Source organism: Myotis yumanensis, unplaced genomic scaffold, assembly GCF_028538775.1.
Source record: "Myotis yumanensis isolate MYYU_CA2020_CCGP unplaced genomic scaffold, mMyoYum1.0.hap1 SCAF_10, whole genome shotgun sequence".
Classification (NCBI taxonomy): Eukaryota; Metazoa; Chordata; class Mammalia; order Chiroptera; family Vespertilionidae; genus Myotis; species Myotis yumanensis.
In genome coordinates, this window is record NW_027223761.1 from 40,404,077 (window position 1) to 40,429,083 (window position 25,007).

General features: G+C 41.6%; 1 protein-coding gene across 3 annotated transcripts; it reads right to left on the bottom strand.

The window, feature by feature from the left end:
* Positions 1-3: 3 nt before the first annotated feature.
* Positions 4-25,007, bottom strand: LOC139017268 (tripartite motif-containing protein 5-like). 3 transcript variants are annotated; one of them, XM_070425438.1, is made up of 8 exons: positions 24,914-25,007; positions 9,489-9,971; positions 8,826-8,921; positions 7,943-8,173; positions 4,169-4,191; positions 2,868-2,968; positions 2,564-2,590; positions 4-361 (listed from the first exon to the last, which is right to left on the bottom strand). In XM_070425438.1, the coding sequence occupies exons 2-8, from the start codon at positions 9,906-9,908 to the stop codon at positions 345-347; spliced, it is 915 nt and encodes a 304-aa protein (XP_070281539.1). In that variant the 5' UTR covers positions 9,909-9,971; positions 24,914-25,007; the 3' UTR covers positions 4-344. The 3 variants fall into 3 exon arrangements, with proteins under 3 accessions (XP_070281539.1, XP_070281537.1, XP_070281536.1); XM_070425436.1 differs by lacking the exon at positions 4-361 and adding an exon at positions 436-2,299; XM_070425435.1 differs by lacking the exon at positions 4-361 and having other exon boundaries at positions 436-2,590.

The window sequence follows — 25,007 nt, forward strand, 5'->3', positions numbered from 1 at the left end:
CAACAAAACACTGTTAAGAAATCCCACAATTGCACTTAAATCATTTCTGTGAATCATAACTTTTTTTATCAAAAATTTTAATGTTGACATTGTTGCAGATAGACATCCCCCTGTAACCTCCTTTTTCCCACATTAATCTCCCCCCACATCCCGTCCCTTGGTCTTCACAAGTCTATTGTCCATGTCCATGGGGTATGCATATGTGTTCTTTAGCTAACACCCTTACCTTCTTTATCCAGTCACCCCTCACCCACCTCTCCTCAGATACTGCCCAGTCTGTTCCTTGTTTCTGGTTCCATTTTGTTCATCGATTATCTTGTTCATTAGATTTCACAATTCTTTCATCAAGTGATTTTTATTTCTTAAATCAAAGCAAGAATAGTAAAGTTGAAAGAAAACTAATATGTATTCTTAAAATCATTTATTTCAGTCACAGTGAGGGGTAAACAAAAATGGATCAACAGTATACTTGATGACTAATTATGTGCTAGCCATGAAAGAAATTACTGAAAATATTCTATGGTTTAATTTTCACAATAATACATCAGGTAAATTTCATATTATTTTATAAATGTGAAACTGAATTATGTACAATTTAGACTATTTGATCAAGGCTAATATGCAGTAACACCAGACTTATAATAAAATTTTCACTCATACACACAGTCTTGTCTAACACTGGCAGAGCTGGAGTATTCTAGACAGCAGCACAGATATATCTGGGATCTGAAACATGAAACTTTGGTAAAAACTGCCCTTGTGCCCTTGAAAGCAAAACTTGTTTCATGACACACTGACAGTTTAGATTTCTCAGTAATTAGTGGAGAAAATATTTGTTCAGTTGAGACACTTACATGTTATATACTTAATGATATTTTTCTTCTCACAGTGATACTATGGTATGGTTTTATTACCAGGATTTTTTAAAGAAAACAAATCGGCATTCAGGTATTTTATTCAAAATTTACTGTGCATATTTGGAGAAATTGGACGTGAACTCAGAAATGAGGACACAGAACTTACACTCTTAGTACATATTATTTAAGATATTTTCTTATTGCCTGGCTGATGTTGCTCAGTGGTTGAGCATCAACCAAGAAGTCGCTGGTGCAATTCCCAGACAGGGCACATTTCCTGGACTCAAGGTCAACCCTCAGAAGGCAACATGCAGGAGACAGCCCTTTAATGTTTTTCTCTCATCAACGTTTCTATCTCTCTCTACCTCTCCCTTCCTTTCTCTCTAAGAAATCAATTTAAAAATCCATATTTAATATTTTCTTCTTCACTCCTTGATGAATAACAAACATCATGGGTAAATAGAGAGACCTCTGAGAATTCATTCTGTAGTGAATGACTTCTATTCAAGTCTTCAATAAAAGTTGTGGAAAAACTTTCCTTCATCTTCTCAGTCAGTGGAAGAGGACATGAGATTGTAGAACTTGGTAGAGATGTTACCTCCATACATGCCTTTTTGTTATGAGGCATTAGTCATTTTCCTTGAGATGATAAAACTTATGAATTAGGATTCTCTATGAATGCAAATAATATTTTGGGAAAACTATGGAACGAGGCAAATTGTACACCCTATTGATTAATGAAGGGTGTTCGAGTGGGGAAAAAAAAAAGCCCGGAAAATGTAGTAAGAACTATGCAGGTGAGCTCAGCTCATTAGATGCACCCATGGCAGAAAGCATTCCAGAGAAGCGGGTGAAGGTGTAAGAGGTTTAAGAGCCTGGAGAACACAGTGTCATGGGGGCACTGCATTTCATAGGATTGAAATATGGAAACATTTTCTGAGAAAAGAAACATGAAGAGAATTTATAGATGAGAAACCCATGGTTAGTGACGTTAAAAAAGGAGACAGTGCCAGCATCATAGTCTAGGAAAACTCCAACACGATTGGGAGGAACACTTAGGAACAAGGGTATGGTTGTGGGGTCAGAGGAGGCAGAATCCACAAAAGCCTTATATTCAGAATTGTTCTGTAGCCCTATAACCCAGTAGCCATATTTAGGTTGAAATCTGGAGCAAAGAGGCTTTTTATTTATGGATTCTCTTCGAACTTGCTTGAGAAAGAGGCTAAGGTATGTTTGTTTATATACCCCCATTATCCAGGCACGTTTCTGTGACACATCCACCTCCCAGTAATGCTTCCCTGATGTGATAGAAGGTGATCCAAGGACACCATAATCCTCATTATCACCTCTGAGAAACAAAAAATGGACAGGTCTCACTTGTCTCCGATCCTCAGAAATGACAATATTTGATTTATCCTTGGGAGGATCCAGGGTCACGTGTACTGTAGAAAAATTACAGGGTTGGGTGAGGAATCTGACATACTTTATTTGTGACATTGTAAGAGAATTTTGAGAATAAAATGAGTGGGAAATGGGAAGGATTTGATTTGGTTCTTGAGGAGTATTACTCACTGAAGAAATATAACACATATGTGGGTGTTGGGAGGGAAAACCTGGGTTGTTATACCAGAGACCTAGCAGAAAATGCAAAATTCTAAAAGAAGATGAGGACAAGGTGACTTCGTTATATTGTGATTTCTCCTTACCCCAGTAGCGTTGCACATCTGTGAGTTCTGAAATTAGAAAAAAATCCATAACATCAAATATAGGCAAAATGTTCTGCATCAACATCTATTTTCTCCCCATATCAGGGAAAGACTGGGGTTTATGTAAGTTAGTACATGGAATAGGGTTGAAGAAGACAATTGACCACTCCCCATTGAATATGCTCTTATAACCAGAATATAATATTTGTCTTTTTATTTCTCCTCCAGCTATACCTTAAACCTGAACTTTAACCCCAACCATAACAACAATTTCACAGCCACCTATTGCTCTAGCATTCCTCACCATTAAACACTTGTAGCATCCCTCCCAGGTCAGGAGCTTGGAGCACTCTCCTTTGCTTCATGGGGAGGGGTTTTGGCTTCTTCAGAGTGAAGGTCTTACTCCTAGAGACAACACAATAGATCCAAACACCTCTGAATTTTTGTCTCTCCAAAACCACTGATTATATCTACTCACCCCAAGGAGTGCTTGATCCCCCATTCATGGACCAATGAGAAAGGAGAAAGTAGACTTCTGACCTTGGCACCAGAAGAAATGTGCTCAATCCACTTTCCCCGTTGACTGCTGTCTACCCTTGGAAAGGAATAGACCTCTCAGAAGTAGATTATTCCTTTCACAATGATGACTATCCTCTCCCTTTCTAACTCCTAAAAATCATATGAATTTATGAGCCGTAGTGAATTTCTTTAAAATGCAAAATTTGGTACCTTGAAATAAATTAGTATAAGGAAAAGTCATGCCATGTATGTAGATTCCCAGCAATATGACAAGAATGTGAGGATGCAGAACATGGATCCTTATGTTTGAGATATATCAAGTGTGGGAATACTGTCTGGGAAGAACCAAGACCTTTCAATTCCACCGCCCAGTAGGAGGCCTGCAGAACTACATCTGAGATTTCAGGTTCTCTTGGAAAAAATATAACACTTGGAAAGGAAGATATTATGAATGCTATACTACTAGTGGTCTGAATTTCATGTGTTTGGAATAGATTAATGCAGTCAAGTGGGTGTTCAAATTTAGACACAAAGATGCTGCCCTTCATTCGGATTTCAAAAGTGCATGACCAAGATGGATCAACTAATTTTCCCAGGATCAAAATATTCCTTGATATTCAAGTCAGCTTTTGGAAAATAAAGAGAACCATATCTTCTATTCAGAGAGCAGAAATTTAAATATAAAGGAGTTGTCTCAAATTCTGAGTGCTTAGGAGGTAAAGAAAACATGACATTCCCACAGTCAATACATCACCTGTTACATGTGAAAATCTGATTTAGATACAGGCATGCTGAATGCATTGAATTTATGAAGTCAGATGGGTCTGATACTGCAACATCTTATGTTTAATTGCTACTAACCCAAACTTTGCAACTCGCCTCAACTAAATTGCCTACATAAAATCTGTTTCATTGTCAATAGGTATAGAATACACAAGCCATATGTGAACAGAAATTTAAGATAAAACTACATCCAAATGTTTCTGCCCTGCGCAGTATTTTATTCTTATTAATCAACAGGTATCATTAATGTTTTTAAACACTTTTTACAGCACAAAAAGACCATCTCTGGTCTTCCATACATACCTTTCCATAATGCCTTTCACATCCTAAGGAGGAAAGAGACACTATAAGTCATGAAGTAATAAGCTCTTTCACTAACAAAACTTCAACACATCTCCCCTCTCCACCCCGCCGGATCTGGTGGGAATAGAGATGGTCCTAATGTGAGAGCAGCTTAATATTATTCCTAGTAAAGAAGCCAGAGGAACCAATAACTTAAGATATTTACTATGTAAATTATTTTTCAACAAACAAATTACCTGCTCTTTTATACACCTTCGTCCATGTTACCAATATCCACTTGGTCACTATTCTAAACACTACAATATTTACTATGTTTTAGGGTCTAATAGTTTATTCCATATTGTTAACTATTTTCAGTCATCTGGCCTTGTTTCTCATCACATCCTCTTGTTACATCCTCTTTCTAAAATCAATAAACACATATTTTTTTTAAAGTCACCACAAGGCGGGTAGGAGGGAAAAATGAAACTGACTGGTACCACACCCACAGGTGTACATTATGAAATTTGACCCCAACTCAGCCTGAGAGGCAATCCCACACACTGAAGTGCCAACGGCAATCAAAGCTCAACTACAACAAGAAAGTACCCACAACCCAAACATTAGACACCCCTAGAGAACCTGGTTCAGATGAACACAGAAACTGTACCACTGGGCCCCAGGGGAAGCCTGCTACCTAAGGCCACTCTGCCAAGGTTGGGAGATGTGGCAGATATACCAAACACATAGAAATAAACACAGGAAGGCAGCCGAATGAGGAGACAAAGAAACATGTCCCAGATGAAAGATCAGGACAAAATTTCAGAAAAATAACTAAGCAAAATGGAGGCAAGCAATCTATCAAATGCAGAACTCTAAACACTGGTTATAGGGATGCTCAATGAACTTAGGGAAAGAATAGATTATCTGACTGAGAACTTCAATAAAGAGAGAGGAAACATAGCAAGGAGATAGAAAGCATAAAAAAATACCCAGCGAGAAATGAAAAATTCAAAGAAAACAAGTCTTAAAATTGTCAGGAGAAAAGCAGTTAGTTATCTATGAGGGCACTCCATAAGTATCCCAACTAATTCCTCAACTCAAAGTTTGCAGGCTAGAAGGGAGTGGCATGAAATATTCAAAGTGATGGAAAGCAAAGACCTACAACCTAGACTATCCTCCCAGCAAGGCTATTTATTATTATTCTTATTATTATTAGCAAGGCTATTATTTAAAATTGAAGGAGACATAAAGAGCTTCCTAGATAAGAAAAGGCTCAAGGAGATAATCACCACCAAATCAGTATTACAAGAAAGGTTAAAGAGACTTAAGAAAAAGAGAAAAAAAAAAGCAAAAATGTAAATAAAAAAATCGTCATGAGCCCTAACCTGTTTGGCTCAGTGGATAGAGAGTCAGCCTGTGGAATCAAGGGTCCCAGGTTCAATTCCGGTCAAGAGCATTTACCTTGGTTGTGGGGACGTCCCCAGTGGGGGGTGTGCAGGAGGCAGCGTATCGATGTTTCTCTCTCATCAATGTTTCTAACTCTCTATCCCTCTCCCTTCCTCTCTGTAAAAAATCAGTAAAATATATTTTTTTAAAATCGTCATGATGTAGAAGACATGACCAACATTGTCAACCAGCTCCACCTGACAAATAAAGACCCTTTCACCCAATCAATACACGCTTCAAATTATTTTTAAATTCACATAAAAAATATGGACCAATAATATTTTAGTAGAAAAAGCAAATCAACGCATCTATAAGACTGAAATAATAAAACATATGCTTTCTGATTATAAAGCAATTAAATTTAAAATACGCAGAAGAAAAAAAAGTAAAAAATCACCAGGTGTTTGTACATTAAACAACACCATTTCAAATATTTCAAAGGAAGGTTAAGATAAAAATAACAAAGAAAATTTGAAAAAAAGTTAAATTGATTCAAAATAACAAGGCCCAGCAGCTGGAGCTCAGTGCTTAAGGGCTGACCTATGAACCAGGAGGTCAAGGTTCAATTCCCAGTCAGAGCACACACCAAGGTTGCAGGCTCCATCTCCAGTAGGGGGCATGCAAGTGATAGCTGATGAATGATTGTCTCTCATCATTGATGTTTCTATCACTCTCTCTCCCTCTCAATTTCTCTCTGAAATCAATAAAAAACAAACAAATAAGTAAATAATCCCAAAGTATGGAATATAGCTAAAACAATGCATTTATAACATTAAAAACTATAACAGAAAAGACGGTAAAGTCAGTGGTCAAAATTCCTACTTTAAGCCTTGGGTGGTATAGCTCAGTGGTGAGAGTGTTGTCCCCTGAACCAAAGACTCCCACATTCAATTTCTGGTGAAGGGCATGTACCTGTGTTGCAGGTTTGATCCCTGGTCTCCTTTGGAGTGTGTTCCAGAGGCAACCAATGAATGTGCCTCCCTCACTTGATGTTTCTCTCTCTCTCTCTCTCTCTCTCTCTCTCTCTCTCTCTCTCTCTCCTCTCTCTCTCTCGTCCTCCTTACCTGCTTCCCTCCCTCCCTTTCACTCTCTCTAAAAATCAATGGAAAAAATATCCTAGGGTGAGGATTACCAAAATTAAATAAACAAAAAATTCTCACTCTAAGAAACTAGAAAAAGAACAACAAATTAAATACAATGCACACACACAGAAACACATGCACACTCTCATATATGAATGTGCATTTACATATACATACACAAAGGAGACTATATAAGTGAGAGCAGAAACCTGTGATATAGTAAGGTAATAAATAAATAAGTAAGTAAATAAATAAATAAATTAATAAATAAAAGTAAAATTTATTCTTAAAAAACATGAATGAGCCCTGGGTGGTTTGGCTCACTGGATAGAGGGCTGCCCTGTGGCCTGAATGGTCTTGGGTTCAATTCCGGGCAAAGTCATATGCCCAGGTTGCAGGCTCCATCCCCAGTAGGGGTGTGCCGGAGTCAGTCGATCAATGATTCTCTCTTATCATTGATGTTTCTATCTCTCTCTCCTTCTGCCTTCTTCTCTAAAATCAATAAAAATATCTTAAAAAACAAACAAACAAAAATCAATGACCTTGACCAATGATAACTAACTTGGCCAAATATAATCACAAAATAAGGAATTAAAGGAGCCATTACTGTTAGTATTATAGAAATGAAAAATATTCTAATAAAGTATAATGATTAATTTCATGCTTATGAATCTGACAACTTAAAATGGACAAATTTCTATAAAGATGTACACTATCCAGAACTGACTCAAGAAATATTAAAAAAAAAAACAACCTGAGAAAACCTAATACAAGTAAAAAAAAATATTTTAAACTTTTTCAAGAAACATAAAAGCCCAGAGTGAGATGGTTTCACTGGTGAAACTACTGAATAATTAAAAAATAAATAATGCCAATCCATCACAATTGTTTATTCAGAAAATTCAGAAAGGACAGAAAAATTCAACTTATTCTAAAAAGAAAAACAACAATTCTTGGATCATGAAGAGATACCTGAATAAAGTTCTAGGCTAGATCACAGATACAGGGGCCTACAGACTACAAGGAATCTTCTCTTCACAGTCAATTTTGTACTTTAATTGATACATTAATAAGAACCAGATTTTTCCTTGTTCATGCATTCAACAATTCGAATAACCTCTGAAACAGATGCAGGGAAGGGTCACTGCAAGACCAATGGGACCTCAGTGTCAACACCACAAACTACACAGTCACACAGCAGAGAAGGGAACTTAGTCTTAATTTTCCTTAAGTTCAGATGCTGGGGCTTATTTCTAAGTCTTACCTGCAACATCTCTACTGTTGACCCCTGCAACCGATGCTCCAGATCTGAGATAAGATCTCTCAACAACTTCCTCTGCTGGGCCAGCTCACTCTCAGCCTGAGCCAAGTCATCGAGATTCTCTGCCGCCTCCTTCTCCAGCCTTTGCAGCTCCTTTTGCTCCTCACTGGCCAGGATACCTCTCAGTTGTTTAAAATAATCCTGAACACTTTTCTGCTCTTGTTCTATTTGATCCTTCAGGAATGAGAAAGAAAGACAGGGACTCAGGTTATCAGGCAGAGTGGGAGCCAAAAAAGGAAGTATTTGATTTGGATGTTCTCAGAGTGAAGAGAGATGGAAGCAGAGGAGCAATTCTTGGGGAGGCTGATTTTCCCCATTATTTCATCTTCATCACATTCCAAAATAATGCCCTCATGTCTACATTATTGAAGCCAACCCTGAACCAAAATGGGACACCTGGGTGTGGCTCAGCTCTCACAGAGCTGCCCTGGACAGTCATGCCTCCATGCATTACTCCTCACCCCACCCCACCCTCAGCCTATGTTGAGCTCCTGGGACAGAGCCATGACCCATTGGCAACGGCCTTCCCTGGAAGAGTTTAAGGCACACAAAAAAGAAAAAAAAAAAGATAAATGTATATAAAATTCACTACCATCCTCACCAGAGAGTCTATCTATGGGAATAACTAACCTACAAATATCTGCACTATTTTGTGACATGCTTACTTCCAGCCCTATCCCTACCAGCGAAAGGATAAAGAATGGCTGATCAATGACTCTGGACATATCGACTGTCAGAAAACAAGAAGGAAGGGGGCTCCTTCTGAACTAAATCCCAAAGTCCTGCCCAGATTCTTGGATAATTACCACAAAGAGTCTCCTCCTACCTTCCTGGAAGTTCTCTCTTCTTCAAGGTCATCATTCAATTTTTCAGCTTCCTGCTGCTCTGCCCTCAGCCTGTCCAGAGCTGCCTGGAGCTTTTCCTATGGGAGAAGAATCTTCAGGGTTAAGCTATGGGCTCTCTCCTCATCAGAAGAGAGGATTAATGAGAAGAAATCAGGTTCATCTCTAAAGAAACTGTAAAATGACCATTAGAATCTGTGATTTGAAGGAAACGTGAAGTGGTTATGTGTTCTTTAAGACTCAGATGATGGAAGTCACCATTACTATGTCAAGAGAAGACTGGTTCTCTCTGCCTAGAAGAAAATATTGATCCTGTGTAAGGAAAGAACTTAGGTCTCCATCCACCCAGCTGCCCAGTTACCCCTCATGCCTAAAGGGATGATGACAGCTTTGCTTGTGCACCAAACCTCTACCTATTAGCACAAGGTCTGAAAATATCTATTTCTCCTTTACATTCTGCTCATCATTTATAATTGTGTGGATTGTATAGATATGTCCTTCAGGCCTTGGAAGGTGAACATAGGAAGAAAAGTGATCACAGGCCTCAGGATTGTGGTGGCAAGAAAATTACAGTCAAATACAGAAGTTGAGGTTTCCCATCAAGTGTTATTTTCTGGCATGTTCTTTCCTCCACCCTGGCCTCTTACCTTATTCTTCTGAGCAATCTCCTCCACGAGGAATATTTGGTGACCACGGTGCTCTGGAGACCGCTCGCAAAGCCAGCAAATGATCTTCTTATCTTTGTTGCAGTAAAGCAGAAGTTTTTCTCCATGGTTCACACAGAGATCTCTCTCTTGCTCCTCCTGTGCACTCAACTTGACCTCCCTAAGTGCCTCCACAATGTTGGCCACATGTCGATTGGGACGCATGTTCTCAGGCCGGTAACTGATCCTGCACACAGGGCAGCTGCTCTCTCCTTGGCCGATCATGAACTCTCTGCTGTTTACAGTGATGCAGGCTTGGCAAAATGTGTGCCCACAGTCCAGGCTCATGGGTTCTGTTAGCAGCTCCAGGCAGATGGGGCAGGTCACCTCCTCCTTTACATTCACCAGGATTCCTGAAGCCATTGTAGCTGCTCCCCTGCTCCTATCTGTTCTGATCTGAGGCTTCTGCTGCTCACTGACCTCTGCCTGATTGGAAAGATTAAAGGGGGGCAGAGTAAGAATGGTAGGAATAAATGTTGCTAATTGTGTAGAAATGAAGGATGGGGCAAGAACAGATATAAAAGGATAAAAAAGAAAAGGTAGAGAGACAAGGAAAGGAGGATGGTGACCTGGTAAAAAAGGCTATTTATAACAGTACTAGAGGTCCAGTGCATGAAATTCATACACGGGGAGGGTCCCTCAGCCCAACCTGCACCCTCTCGCAATTCGGGACCCCTCTCACAATCTGGGACTGCTAGCTCCTAACTGCTCACCTTCTTGTCTGCCTGATCACCCTTAACCACTCTGCCTGCCTGCCTGATCATTACCCCTAACCAATCGCCTGCCTGCCTGATTGCCCCTAACCACTCTGTCTGCCTGCCTGATCATCCCTAACCACTCACCTGCCTGCCTGATCGCCACTACCACTCTACCTGCCTGATCGCCTCTAACCACTTGACTGCCTGCCTGATCATCCCTGCTTGCCTGCCTGGCTCATTGCCCCTAACTGCCTCTGCCTCAGTCCATGCCTCTGCGGCTTCATCGGAAAGATGTCCAGAAGGAAATAACTATTGCCATATTACGCTTTTATTATTATAGATTATTTATTTCAATTTTTTTGTTAATCCTCACTCAAGAATATTTTTGCCATTGATTTTTAAACAGAGTAGAAGGGAGGGAGGGGAAGAGAGATAGATAGAGAGAGAGAGAGAGAGAGAGAGAGAGAGAGATGAATGTGAGAGAGACACATCAATTTGTTGTCTGATACAGGTACCCATATCTGGGTGGTGATCAAACCTGCAGCTCTGTAAGTGTCCTTGACCTTTCCATGCACCAGCCAACATTGTAACCACTGAGAAATTCCAGCCAGGCACATAAGAATTTTAAATACTTTTATTTACTCTGACATGACAAATTTCAGTTTTATCAGTGCAATGGTTGTTATTGCCCTTCACTTTTACTAAACCAAAGGATGACCTTATTACAAAGAAAAGATGTTTGTGTGTCCCAGCATCTCTCCTGCTTAATCTTTCCTATGCCAAACACATCCCCAAATGACATTTGGGTCTGGGCTTTTATACTTGCTCTTGTCTCATCAAATAATGTTGCCCTGGTATCAGTAGGACTCACTATCATCCTTCAGTTAACAATACCCTTCCGTGTTCCTTTATCAGAAAGACCTGCTCTGACTTGCTTATTTATAGTGTAACTATTGCCATCATTTGCTGTATGTTTGAAAAAATTTCTCATTATTATGACACTAGAGGCTCAGTTCATGAAATTCATCCATGGGTAGGGTCTCTAGGCCAGGCAGGTGATCAGGGCCAATCAGGGCTTTCTGGCTGCTGGCCAGGTCCTTCCTTCTCTAGCTGCTGGCTGCTGAACGGGGCATTCCTTTGTTCCGTGCCGCCCCCAGGTGGTCAGTGCACATCATAGTGAGCAATCGAACTCTGGGGTCCTGGTGGAACTCCTGAGGGGACACTTTGCATATTAGGCTTTTATATATATACACTAGAGGCCCGGTGCACAAAAATTTGTGCACTCAGGGGGGTGGGCCCCTAGCCCGGCCTGTGCCCTCTCACAGTCTGGGACCCCTCGGGAGGTAATGACCTGCTGGCTTAGGCCTGCTCCCGGGTGGCAGAGGGCAGGCCCAACCCCTAGGTGCAGCCCCTGGTCGGGCTCAGAGCAGGGCCGATTGGGGAGTTGGGGTGCCACCCTGTCATGCACAGAGCAGGGCGGATCGGGAGGTTGCAATGCCACCCTCAGTCACTTTCAGGGTAGACTGATTGGGGGATTGGGGCACCGCCCCCTGTTACACTCAAGGCAGGGTCAATGGGGAGGTTGCTGCGCCACCCCCTGTCACGCACAGAGCAGGGCCGATCAGGGGGTTGGGACACTGCCCCCTGTCACACACAGAGCAAGGCCCATCAGGGGGGTTGGGGCACCGCCCCCTGTCACACACAGAGTAGGGTTGATCAGGGGGTTGGTGCGCCACACCCTGTCAAACACAGAGCCGCAGGGCAATCGGGGGATTGGGGAGCTCCCCCCTATCAGGCACAGAGCAGGGCTGATCAGGGGGTTTGGGTGCTGCCCCCTGTCACACTGATCCCGGTGCAGGGAGCCTCGCTGCTCCGCTGATCCCGGTGCCGGGAGGCATATTACCCTTTTACTATATAGGATAGAGGCCTGGTGCATGGGTGGGGGCCGGCTGGTTTGCCCTGAAGGGTGTCCTGGATCAGGGTGGGGGTCCCCACTGGGGTGCCTGGCCAGGCTGGCTGAGGGGCTGAGGGCTGTTTTCCCGCTGGCAGTTGACTAAAAACTCCCAACCGCTCCTTTTCTTTTTCTTTTTTTTTATTCTGGGCCAGCTTTAGCTCTGAGGCCTCGCTGCTGAAAACATGGATACAATGTTGCGGTCCGGGGCTGACTGAAAGCTGGTTTTGTTTAGCTTCTTATTTGCAACATAGTAATAGTTGCTTAGAGTTGCAGTTGAGAGGCCTGCAAGTGAGGCGGGGAGCGTTAGAGTCTGCAGTTCCTGGAGGAAGCAAGCCTCCCTGCTCGCTTCAGTGCATGGCTGCCGGCCGCCATCTTGGCTGACAGTTAATTTGCATAAGGATAGGCTGATTAGCCAATAGGAAGGGTAGCGGTCGTACGCCAATTACCATGTTTCTCTTTTATTAGTGTAGATAATATGTGACAATGTGTTTGTGTAAATGGCAAGAGCAAACCCTTTGTCAGATGTGTACATAAAGTTAGTGAGTGAGTTACAAAGACCATTTATTTTCAAGACAGAGTTGAAATGATCCTAATGTATTCAGGGTCCCTTTCCTACTTTACAGGATTCATCAAAGATGAAATAGGTAACTTAGGAGGTTCTGGGGAGTATTGTTGGATAAATACTAAAATTTCACATGTGCCTGGAAATATGCCAAGGACATTGACAGGAGCCTAATGGTGTGTATGCATATTGATGGTGGGGCGGGAGATAGTAGCATAAAGATACTCATAGGATCACACAAGTCACATATCTGAAAAAATAGAAACACAGATGAAGTAAATATCAGTCTTGCAAAAGAAATCCCAAAATATTAGGCAAGATCATTCAACGAGTTTTCATCACTATGAATTACATGCTAACAACTAAACTAATACCGATGAACACAGAAATGAGTCTAAACAGAGAGTAACAGTAAATTAAGTCAAATATATATACAAGCTGATATGAAGGACACTACTAGAGAGATGTGCATGTTGTTGGGAAATCAAATTATTGGGGCAGATAAAGGGTTATCCAGCAATTCAAACTTAAATACCTAAAGGTTGAACTGAAACCTGAGGAAGATGAAGGAAATAAGGCATATGGGAGAAAAAAAAAATTATTAGGTAAAGGAAATGACCCGTTAATTGAAGATGCAGCACATTGTCTGAGATGCAAAATGCCAGTGTGGCTCATGTGAGAAAACTGCTAGGCCTTTGGCATACATGAGCCTGCAGTGACTTATGGCAATTAGTGAATTATGTAACATTTGGGAACACTTTGCCAAGAGCAAAAGTAATCACCAGTGTTGGGCTGTGGAGTAATCGATGGATCCAGTGGGGAATTGGGAAGATGAGTAGGGTGCACATACAGTTTCCCAGGGGAGAGATGATGATAGCTTTCAGGACAAGAAGATGAAGGACATGGAGAGCAGGTGATGAGTGAAACATAGGATGAGGTAAGAGGAAAGGATTGGAAGTTAGATTAGATTATGGAGAAAAAAGGTTAACATCATGCCGGGGTTCTTTCTTCCTATAACGGTAATATTGGATAAGTCTGCTAATAAGTTTTTGTTTTTGTTGTCTGGAAAACTCATGAGGCTATAATAAAGTGGAAGGTCAGCTTCCTTACAATGGCAGATTGTTAATATCAAAATTAGCCTTATGTGGAAAGTGCATTTGTATTTAGGAGGATTTCATATAGACCTCAAATGCCAGTTAATATGCTTAGATTTCATTTTTTATAAGGGGGTTGTGACTTTTATAACCACCTGTGTATCTTTATACCCCTCTGATGCTATGCCTATGGGCTTTCACAATCTATTTTGCTCTCTGTAGCTCTAGGCCAACAGTTCTCAACCTGTGGGTTGCGACCCCTTTGGTGGTTGAACGACCCTTTCACAGGGGTTACCTAAGACCATCCTGCATATCAGATATTTACATTATGATTCATAACAGTAGCAACATTACAGTTATAAAGTAGCAACAAAAATAATTTCATGGTTGGGTCACAACATGAGAAACTGTATTTAAAGGGCCAGAAGGTTGAGAACCACTGCTCTAGGCTTACATAAACTTTAGTGGTTTCACACACATCTACTAAGTCTGGCTTCTTAAAAGGCTGAGAAGACCATCACTAATAGCTTAGCTAAGGCAGCCAATGTCAGCATGCCCTGCCTCCTGTCCAATATCCCCAGCTCAGCTACGTGACCCTGACAGCTTATATCTCACAGGTCACAAGATGGTAATAACCATCCAAATTGGAAATGATGCTGGTGGTCAGTCAAAGAGGTGTGGACAAAAAGGACAACATGCTAACCTGACTAGCTCAGGAAAGGCCTGTGTGGTAGCCTTGAAAATTCAGAGACCTACAATAACCACAAAGAATAGTCTGAAATTAAGTTTTTAAACTAAAATAGCAGTTTTGGTGGTTAGTAGGCAGGCATTTTCCCTGTCCAAGTCAATCTTTACTTTAACTGAGCCTGTCCATTTTCCTTTTGCATCTATGATAACATATAGTTGGAATGTCTGTTGGGGTCCAGCCCCAGCAGGTCCAGAGGTTCCCAAAGGTGTGGACGGAGTCGACGAAGAATGAAGGACACCAATACAGAGTTCATATCATCAGCATAGCCAGGTTCTCTAGCCAGGTTCTGTTTTTCATTGTCTTGTTACATCTGTATTTATACCAGTTGATTTTAATCCTGTCTATTCTATTCTAAAGGTTAGGGCATTTCTTTTCTCCATTCCAAGGTTACTCTATTGTTCTATTAAGCTATAAGGAAGTAACTGAAGAAGATTATCCTAAGTAAAGATTATGAAGCTTAAGCGTGATTGTTCCTAGTTAAAGTGAATAATTACCCGCCTGGCACTTAGTTAAGGGGTTTATCCCCTCCCTAACTCCAGGGGAAAATTCCTACCTGGGGAAACAACCTTTCTCGGAGAGGTGACCTTGGTTAAAACACATAGCGCCAAGAAGGTGAGCAAACATATTAAGAACAGTATGCCATATAAGCCAGGTCCCTTAAAACATATGCTGTGCAGATGTTTCTTCCCTGCAGCGACTGTGTCAAGCAGCAAGGATGGACTGGCTTCTGGCAACAGGGGACCTGAGGCTCCAACCCCCGCTCAGTGGGGCTTGACAATGGTGGGGCCAGCCAGGCCTGGATCTAGCCCAATGTGGGTGGGGCTGGCTGGATCTGGGTCTCGCATGATTTTGAGGCACTGTGGGTGAGCAGGGACTTGACTCTGGGTCCCACAGTGTGCCCCATACTCTGACAGGAGGAAGATTTTCATATACATTTTACTAATTTTCTTTCATCTCTGACACTTCTATTATAGAGAAAAGGCAAATAGCAATATTAAAATATTTCCTCTAATTAATCCCCTTTTAATGTGCATGAATTCCGTGCACCAGGCCACTAGTCTATACTAATAAAAGGGTAATATGCTAATTAGATCGGGTCGACCGGACATCTTCTGGACGTGAACAGGTGCGGTTCCTCCACCTGGCTGGTGGTCAGGGCTGATCAGGGCCAACTCTCCCAGTCCCTGGCTAGCTGGCTGTAGAGGGACCACGGGAAGGCTCCAGGACATGTCTGGCTCCATCTTTCCCAGTCCTGATCTGCCGGAACCCAGCAGCAATTGAACCCACTGCTCAAAGCATCTGCCTCCTGGTGGTGTCAGTGCGCATCATAGTGACTTGTCAAGCAGTTGACTGATCGAAGGGTCCAAGATTGGAGAGGGTGTAGGCAGGGCTGAGGGACACCCCCCCCCCATGCACGAATTTTATGCACTGGGCCTCTAGTCTATATATATAAAAGCCTAATATGCTAAGTGTCCAACGGAGCGGTCGACAGATCAGTTGACTGCTCGATGAGTTGCTATGATGCACACTGACACCAGGAGTCAGATGCTCTGACCAGTGGGTTAAATAGCTGCTGGGGTCCGGCAGAACAGGACTGGGCAAGATGGGGCCAGACATGCCCTGGAGCCCTCCCATGGTCCTTCCCTGGCCAGCCAACCTCCCACAGGGACTGAAAGAGTTGGCCCAGATCAGCCCCAATAGCCAGCCAAGTAGAGGGACCTCACTTATTCACGAATTCATGCACTGGGCCTCTACTGTGAGTGTGTGTGTGTGTGTGTGTGTGTGTCTTACCTAATAATAGACAAAGATGTAAATTGACCATCCCTCCACTACACTGATCAGCCAATCAGGAGAGTATTCAAATTAACCCAACAAAGATGGTTGTTAATTTGCATATGTAGGTACAAAGCTGTGGAGCGAAGACTGAAGGCCCAGGCCTGAGCAAAAGGCCTGGGTCCCGGGTGCCAGAGAAAAACTGGTGCCAGCAGCCAGGGGAAGGGAAGGCCTATTGCACAAATCTCTTCATGCAACGGGCCTCTAATATGTATATATATATATATATATATATATATATATATATATATATATATCACTGTATATGTAATTTTAATTGAATTGACCTTTGGGTGATAAATTATGCTTCTATTATACTGTTCTTGCTGTGAACATGATTGCTGTGTCACATAATGAATTTAGCTATTTTCCTGGTGTTATTAACATATCTATGATTCTCCTTTGACAAACTTTAACATCTATTTTTTACGAGAGAGAGAGAGAATACAACATGAAAGCACAGAGAGTGATTAAAGCAGTCACAACCTACAGTGTAATAGACATGTGGAAGAGGGGAACCGTAGTGGAGGTTTTTTCTAGTTTTATGATTTGTTTTTGAAGGTAGACCTCAATTGATAGTGGATAGACAGTTATAACTCAGGGACATACATGCTTACGACTGGGAAACCAAGAATAATTTGAGGCTTCTATGGCAGCTGGAAAGTCAGAATAACATCTTTAAAAGAGAGATACAGAGGGAGAAATTCCAAGTTGTACATAAAAACTCAAGTCAAATCTCAGAACTAGACATATTGGAGATAGATGACAAGCAACCCATTTAGGCTAATGGACTGATCACTGATTTTAGCTCCTGCAAAATGCAAGGGAGAATTTAGAATTTGAGTTCAATCAAGTTAGCCTACTAAAAGACAATAAACAAACAAATAATAATATTCTTCAGAAAATGAAACAGAATCCTGAGTCTCTACACCTCTTTCACAATTTCCCTGAGGGAATTTTTGATGCAATCTAAAATTATTCAACATACAAAAAAGTAGAGGACATGACCCATATTCAATAGAAAAGGCGATCAATGGAGACCAACTCTGAAATAAGCCAGATGCTGTATTTAGCAAATAAGGGCTTCATAGCAGCTATTATTTCTGGGGTAAAAGATGTAGAAGAAAATATACTTATAATAATCACCAAATAGGAAATGTCAGAAATCAAATAGAAATAGATTTGTTTTTAATTGAAATATTAAAACTACAATCACTCAGAAAACAAACCCAAGTTTAGTTTATGAAAAATTTGGAATCACAACAGAAAGACTAACATTAAAAGTTGATTAATAGAAATTACTCAATGTGAAAATAATAAACATGTCCTCAATAATCTGTAAGAAATATCAAAGTAATAACATAGGCTTAAGGTATAACATAACTGGTAAAATACAGCATTAATACAATATAAAGGCTGCATGGAGACGAATTTAGACCCAATAAAACTGCTCACTGGTACCATGTTCATCACACGTGAAGGGAACCTGATAAGTAATGAGACTGAAGGAGAACAGAAGTATATTCCAGCTAGTGGTCCAGATACTGAAAACAGCCCAGAGGCCACATACAGTTTGCACTGGCTGCAGAGACTGTGGTCCAGATCAACCTCTGATGAACAGCTGGGTCAGAGGTTGCTGGAGGCCGATCCCCCCTTGCTTCTTGACCCAGTCACTGCAGGGAAGAAACATCTGCACAGCTTATGTTTCAAGGGACCTGGTGTATATGACATATGTTTGTTCCCCCTCTTAAGCGCTGTGTGTTTTAACCAGGATCACCTCCCCGAGAAAGGTTGTTTCCCCCGATTAGGGATTAACAGGACTAGGAAGAGAATAAATCAGTAAATCCCCCTAGTGTTACAGAAATACCATGTACTGCTTATGAAGAACTTGGACTAAGACTGTTGACAATAAATTTGGGACTTCTTGGGCCCACATCCCCAGGGGTCTGCCCAACAGGGAAAGCACCAAAGCCTATACCCCTGGAGACCCTCTGACAGAGGACAGTCTCAGGGAAGGCCAGCAGCGAGGCTGGAAGGACATAACCTTTACTGGGTAGGATAAACTCCTTCAGTCACTTCCTTGTAGCTTATCAGTATAGCAATAGAATAGTGACCTTGGAATAGCCCTTATAATGGAACACAGAGATTAACCTAGACAAGATTAAAATCAACAGAATTAGATAGAGACAGGATTATTATGGAAATGAAACTAGGAACTGTGGAAGGTTTCCCCGAAACATACCATGATGTAATTATAGAGGCATGCTTATGGCATCAAATAGTATTAATATAGATGTAATAGAACAATAAAGAGAGAAGCCAACCATGCCGATGAACTGAACGCTGTCCCCGTGTCATTCCTTCTTCGCCGACTCTGTCCGCACCTTTGGGAACCCCTGGACCTGCTGGGGCTGGACCCCAACAGATGGCGCCCGAACAGGATTCCCCTAGGTAAGCCCCCCTCCCCCCCCTCGGGATGGATAGGACTCCACCATAGGAAGAGGGTGTATAGTCTTCACCGACTCCGTCCACACCTTTAGGAACCCCTGGACCTGCTGGGGCTGGACCCCAACAAGAGGTAGACATTGTATCAGGGAAGATATCATTTAATATCTACCCCTGTTTTATTTCTCCAGCATGATCCAAACCTGGCGTAGGAACCTCCAATTATTTTGCATCTCATCCAAGATCCAACCCATCCTGAGACCCACCAGGAGCCTCGAGAGGAGGGAGGAGCAGAGCATGCATTCTGCCTTTGGGTTGCAGAATTTATTTTTATGGTGGGGCTACTGAAAGGTCAAAGGCTACGCCCTCCATCTTGCCCCAGGGTAAGGGCTACGCCCTCCATCTTGCCTTGGATGCTCCATTTTGGGGCCGCCATGTGCTCGGCAAGGAGCTTCTTCCCGGAAGCCTAGGCCTCTGCTAGCCACACCCAGGACTTCTTTGAACTAACCAATGACAGTCAAGGGAAGTGCGCGCCATACACATGACCACATCCTGTGTAACAAGACACCGACTTGCACCTGGCCAATTGGCAGGGCCCACAGTCCTTTCTCCTCCCCTGACTCCAAGCCCCCTATAAAACCTCTCTCCACACAGAGTTTTCTCTCTCTGCCACTTGACTTGCTGTTGTGTCAGTGAGTGTGGTCGGGGAGCCAAGCTAGCTCGAATAAAGACTGTTTGCTTTTGCATCGGACTCGGCTGGCTCCCTGGTGGGCTTTTGGGGATCTTGAAATCTGGGCATAACAGCTACAAGGAGCTAAGGTCAAAGCAGCTGCTGCCACAGGACACAGTAGAGGAAAGTCCAGATGGAGGAGAGAGAGAGAGAGAGAGAGAGAGAGAGAGAGAGAATGGATGTATCTATCTAATCGATAGTTATCTATTCCATATTTATATTGGAATCCCTCTCCCACCACAGATCTTCCAGAAATGAAGAACTGAAGAATTTCTTGTGAGACAGGGACCAGAGCAGACACTGGCCAAGTAGCCCAGTGTTTCTATTTCTCTTGGTTAATAAGCAGTTTGGGAAGAGTGGGAAATGAAAATGCTGGACACGTGCTGCAAGAACACTCCTTCCTGTAACATCTTCCCTGCTGTCTCACTGGAGGGGAGAAGAGGCTTTACTCACTCCTAAGGACAGCTACAGCCCTATACCCTGGAAAGAGTGAGCTGGCCAGGAAAGAGAAACATTGACCTACATATCTAACTGCTGAGGAGCCAGTACAGAACCCCTGACCCTGCCTCTTTCACTGGAATTCATAATGTGAACCAACACCTGAAACATGGAGCTCTAACTGGGCAAAGAGGAAAGGCTTTCTAATGAAAGAGAATTACTATGGGAACAGAAAAGATGGTCAAATCAACTTTTTAAAAATATGTATTTTATTGATTTTTTTACAGAGAGGAAGAGAGAGGGATAGAGAGTTAGAAACATTGATGAGAGAGAAACATCGATCACGTGCCTCCTGCACACTCCCTACTGGATATGTGCCCGCAACCAAGGTATATGCTCTTGACCAGAATTGAACCTGGTACCCTTGAGTCCACAGGCCGATGCTCTATACACTGAGCCAAACCAGTTAGGGCTCAAATCAACTTTTATTTAGTATATTCACTTAGATTTAAAAAGCTATTTTCATATTTAAAATAAAGGAGTAAATAGCAACAGAAAAATATATCACTTACTTTTAAAATAAAGAAATAATTACTAACTGCACAATACTGTACAGTTACCTATAGGCATGATGTTATCCAGAGATCTCTAGAATATATTCCTCTTGCATAACTGAAATTTTAAACCTGTTAAACTGCAGGGCCCTAAAAATTTAAGGCATTAGATCTTATATCAAGTGCTTTTACTCCAATAGAAAAAGACAATGAGATTGATAGCAGACTATTAAATAGCAAATTCAAAGAACATGTTTAGAAAAAAATAAATTACAACCTACAATTGTATACTAGAAAACTAAAGATCATAGAATCAAATATATTTAAAACAGAATATTTATTATGCAAGAAGATGAGATTAAAAAGAATGTGGTTCCTGCCCTGGATAGAGTGTTGACCTTCAGACTGAAGGGTTCCAGGTTTGATTCCAGTCAAGGGCACATGCCCGGGTTGCGGGCTCAATCCCCAGTAGGGAGCACGAAGGAGGCAACCAAACAATGATTCTCTCTCATCATTGATGTTTCTATCTGTCTCTCCCTCTCTCTTCCTCTCTGAAATCAATAAACATATATTTAAAAAATAATAATGTGGTTCCTTAATGAAGTTATTCTATTTCAAAGCACAACAAAGGTACTAATATTTGAAGTAGATTAGTATTCTTTCCTAACATTCACTATTTGAAATCACAGAAAATGAATCAACATGATTCTAGACCAGTGGTCGGCAAACTCATTAGTCAACAGAGCCAAATATCAACAGTACTTCTTCAAAATAGACTCACCCAAGCCGAAAACCTACTTCTGCACATGGATCATGAAGTTTCAATGGCACTGTAAGTGCGCCCGCAAGTGGTATTTTGTGGAAGAGCCTCATTCAAGGGGCCAAAAAGCCACATGTGGCTAGTGAGCTGCAGTTTGCCAAATCTTATTTTAATTATCAATTAGAGTTGACACTCAATATTATTTTCCTGTGGCTATTTTCTGACTACCAATTTGTACTTTTTAAAAATATATTTTTTTATTCATTTCACAAAGGAAAGAAACATCCCTAACACGGAACTAGATTGATACCCAATGCTACTGGGGTGCAGAAACAGAGAGAGAAAGACCATCTGGGTAGTCCTGGGAGTTTTGTGTCTGTAGATAGTGGGTCTTTACCTTGGCCTGAACATAAGGCAATGTGTCAGCAGTCACCTAAGGCTGTGTGTGTTTAAGCAGGTGGAAAAGTGTTCATATACTCTGGATGACACACATGACAGAGACCTGTGAAACACAAATTCCAATGAGGCATCTGTTATTAGGAGAGAAAAGACTCAATATTAAGGCTAGTTATACACTGGAGAGATAAAATCTATCCTGTTCCAAACACATTAAGTGCCGTTATGAGTTGAATTGTGTCTTTCTGGTAGATATTGAAATCTAACCCTCAGAATGTTTGAGAGTCACTTTATTTGGAAACTGCTGGTGGTTTCTCAGCATCTAGAAGGGTTCAGGAATCTGGAAAAGAGGCTGAATGTAAATTAATAAAGAGACTAGAAATATAAACTTGGAATACATGGGGGAGCCAGAGGAGACTTAGCTATAGTTACTAAGTTCTCTCTGAATCTCTGGACCCAGGGCTCTTTATTACCACAAATTGCCCTAAAGCAAAGCAGATATACATATCAAAAGGCAAGGTTTGGTATACAGTAGGCATTGTCAGATTGGGGGAACTGCCCTGAGCTGTCTGGAAACAGGCAATCATATGTATCTTCAGGTCTGGAGAAATGCCTACAGCTGTTCAGCTGTTTGGCCAGCAGGAGGTAATAACATGCAGATTTGCAGGTTTGGGGAAATGCTTTCAGCTATTCCAGCAGGCAGTAATATATATCTTCAGCCCTGCTGAATATAGAAGCCCATAAATCTTCTGATGAAACTTCTTGCATTTATGACATGCTGGAATTAGCTTCCAGCAGAAACAGTGTCTTTGCAGGTGATAACTTTAGAATAAAATCAATAGGGTGGGCCTTAATTCAACATGAATGTGTCCTTATGATAAGGGGAAATTTATACAGAGATAGACATACATACATGAAGAATGTCATGTGAAGATGAAAGCTGAGATCAGGATGATTCCACTACACACAAGAAATGCCAACATGCCAGCCAACGTTTGAAAGTCGTATGAGGGGTTTAGTTAACATCTTCGAAACCTTTCCTGTATCGTAGATCAGTAAGTACCAATGAGAAGGTGAACATGCTCTTGGCATCCAGACACCTAGGAAGTTATTTGGATGTGTATGTTACAGTAATAAGTTTAGTGAGTATAAGATAGTATAATCAAATTTCATTTCTTTAGAGTGAATTTTAAACTTTACTTAGAAGTGAAACTTAACTTGTGTGTGTGTGTATGTGAGACCCTGATAAGTAACTTGTAATGCCCTGCATGTTAACTCCTGACAAATAACTTGTAACTCCTGACCAACAACTCCCAGCATGTTAACTCCTGATAAGTAATTTGTAACCCCCTGGGTGTGCATCCTGATAAGCCCAGAAGGCCACCGGAGCACACTGACATAAGACACTGAAGAAGCCTGTTATAGTAATAAGTTTAGTTAGCATAAAGTAAACTCCATTTTGTATTAGCATAAGTTAGCATAAAGTAGACTCCATTTTGTATTAGCATAAGTTAGCATAAGTAGACCCCATTTTATTCTTAGACCAAAACTTGTAAACAACTCCAAAAATAAGATGTATGTATGATTGATAAGCTTTGAACATGGTCACGACTTTCCCGCCTGAGTGTATACCTAGATAACAGAGCGGCACCCGTGTATGGCACCCGATAGGAGGCACTGAAGATGCCCAGCTTCAAGGATTTAAGGAGAGCAAATCCGCTGCGGTTCAGACGCTTGTCTGCCTTCCACAGACAGGACGCTCTCCTCCCCCCTGGAAACTACCAAACTGCGAAGCTGCCATTCTTGCTCTGCCTGAGCCCAAACTGCTAGAGGCCTCTCTTCGAGTCAAGAGACCAAGCTCCTTGCCGGTGTATTTTGACGACCTCCTTGTGTCTCCTCTGTCAGCGAGTGTCTCTGGGTGGCCTGCCAAGGACTGAAACCCATCAGCTCTCTGGTAAATAAACCTGTGTGATTTCTTGCATTGTTTATCTCCTGTGTCTCTCTCTCCTTAGTTTTTGGTTAAGCTCGGCCATATTAATTAATAGTAAGTACCCTTTAACGCTTGTATTGGTATATCCAAATGAAACTAACTGGGTCACCTGTGCATACGTTCCTATAGATAATTGGAACAGTGTAAAATAGAAGCCAATACAGTTTTATACGACAGATGAATCCATTTGGCTTTGTGATTTTAATGAAACTTTTTCAATATTTATAAAATGAACTTTGTCCTGTTTTGAGGGACCTGTAATAGCCCCTGAGAATTCAGTTACTATACATCAGATATGAATCTTGTTCCGATAAAAAAACATCGATAAGTGATCTCAGAGATGAGGGAAGAAAGGAAAGCACACATTAAAATCTAAGTAACACAGAGATCAAGGTATAAATTGCTCAAAGGTGAGACTACAATGGTGTTCTTTTTGAAAAATTACTAACTTCTTTTGAAATGAAGGAATCTGGCCAGAAATGAGCTGTTCCTTGTACCTGGGGTAATGGTGATCCTAAATTCCATTCCTGTTTTAACATCTGGATTCCTTGTGATAATATCTGTTGCCACTTACAGCTAGAAAGAAGTGTCTGTGAGCTTATTGTTTACATTTAAGAATAAAGTTTTGTTAAAATAAGCACACAAATAAATAAATAATGCTAATTTAACAAAAGCATAAGAGGCCAGCTTCAAGAGGGTCTGGTCCCTGGCAGAGCTCCTAAGAGCCTGCCCCTCCCACCTGCCTCCTGATAAGGGCTCTCACTCCTACTGGCCTCACCAGGAGCTTGGGCTTTATGAAGAGGGAGAACAGGGTTCCTTCTCACAGGCTTCCTAGAGAACAGGAGGGAGGGATTTGCTGTCTGGGAAAGGAGTCTTCTGGCTCACCTTGGAAAGGTAGAAAGTCAAGACTACAGAATAGGGAGAAGATGAGGTAACGGCCTGGAGAAATAACGGTCCCTCCAAGAAATAAATAAGAATCTGCTATTTTAAACCCCCTTTCTCTAAAGATCACTCTTCCCCCTGACTCAGTGTTCCTCTTCTCTGCAACCTCAGCAGAGACACACACAAGCAGAGCAGCTTCAGAACCATCAATTAAGACAACAAACACATTCAGTCTGCTTCTCCAAAGCCTCCTGTCCTTTGTCCCCAGAAACTGCCCCACTTACTTTCAGGAAATGTGTAGGTGGAGTCTTAACTCAGTGGAGGAGATCAGCTGTAAGTCTAGTCAAGATTCACTCAGCAAGCCAGTGACCAGCTATC

Bases quoted from the DNA above. Each gene is read 5' to 3' on its own strand.
- LOC139017268 (XM_070425435.1), bottom strand. From the start codon at position 9,908: ATGGCTTCAGGAATCCTGGTGAATGTAAAGGAGGAGGTGACCTGCCCC. The intron at 4,192-7,942 runs GTAAGACTTAGA...TTTCCTCCTTAG, and splicing joins CAACAGTAGAGATGTTGCAG to GATGTGAAAGGCATTATGGA. The intron at 2,969-4,168 runs GTATGTATGGAA...TGTTGTCTCTAG, and splicing joins GTGAAAGGCATTATGGAAAG to GAGTAAGACCTTCACTCTGA.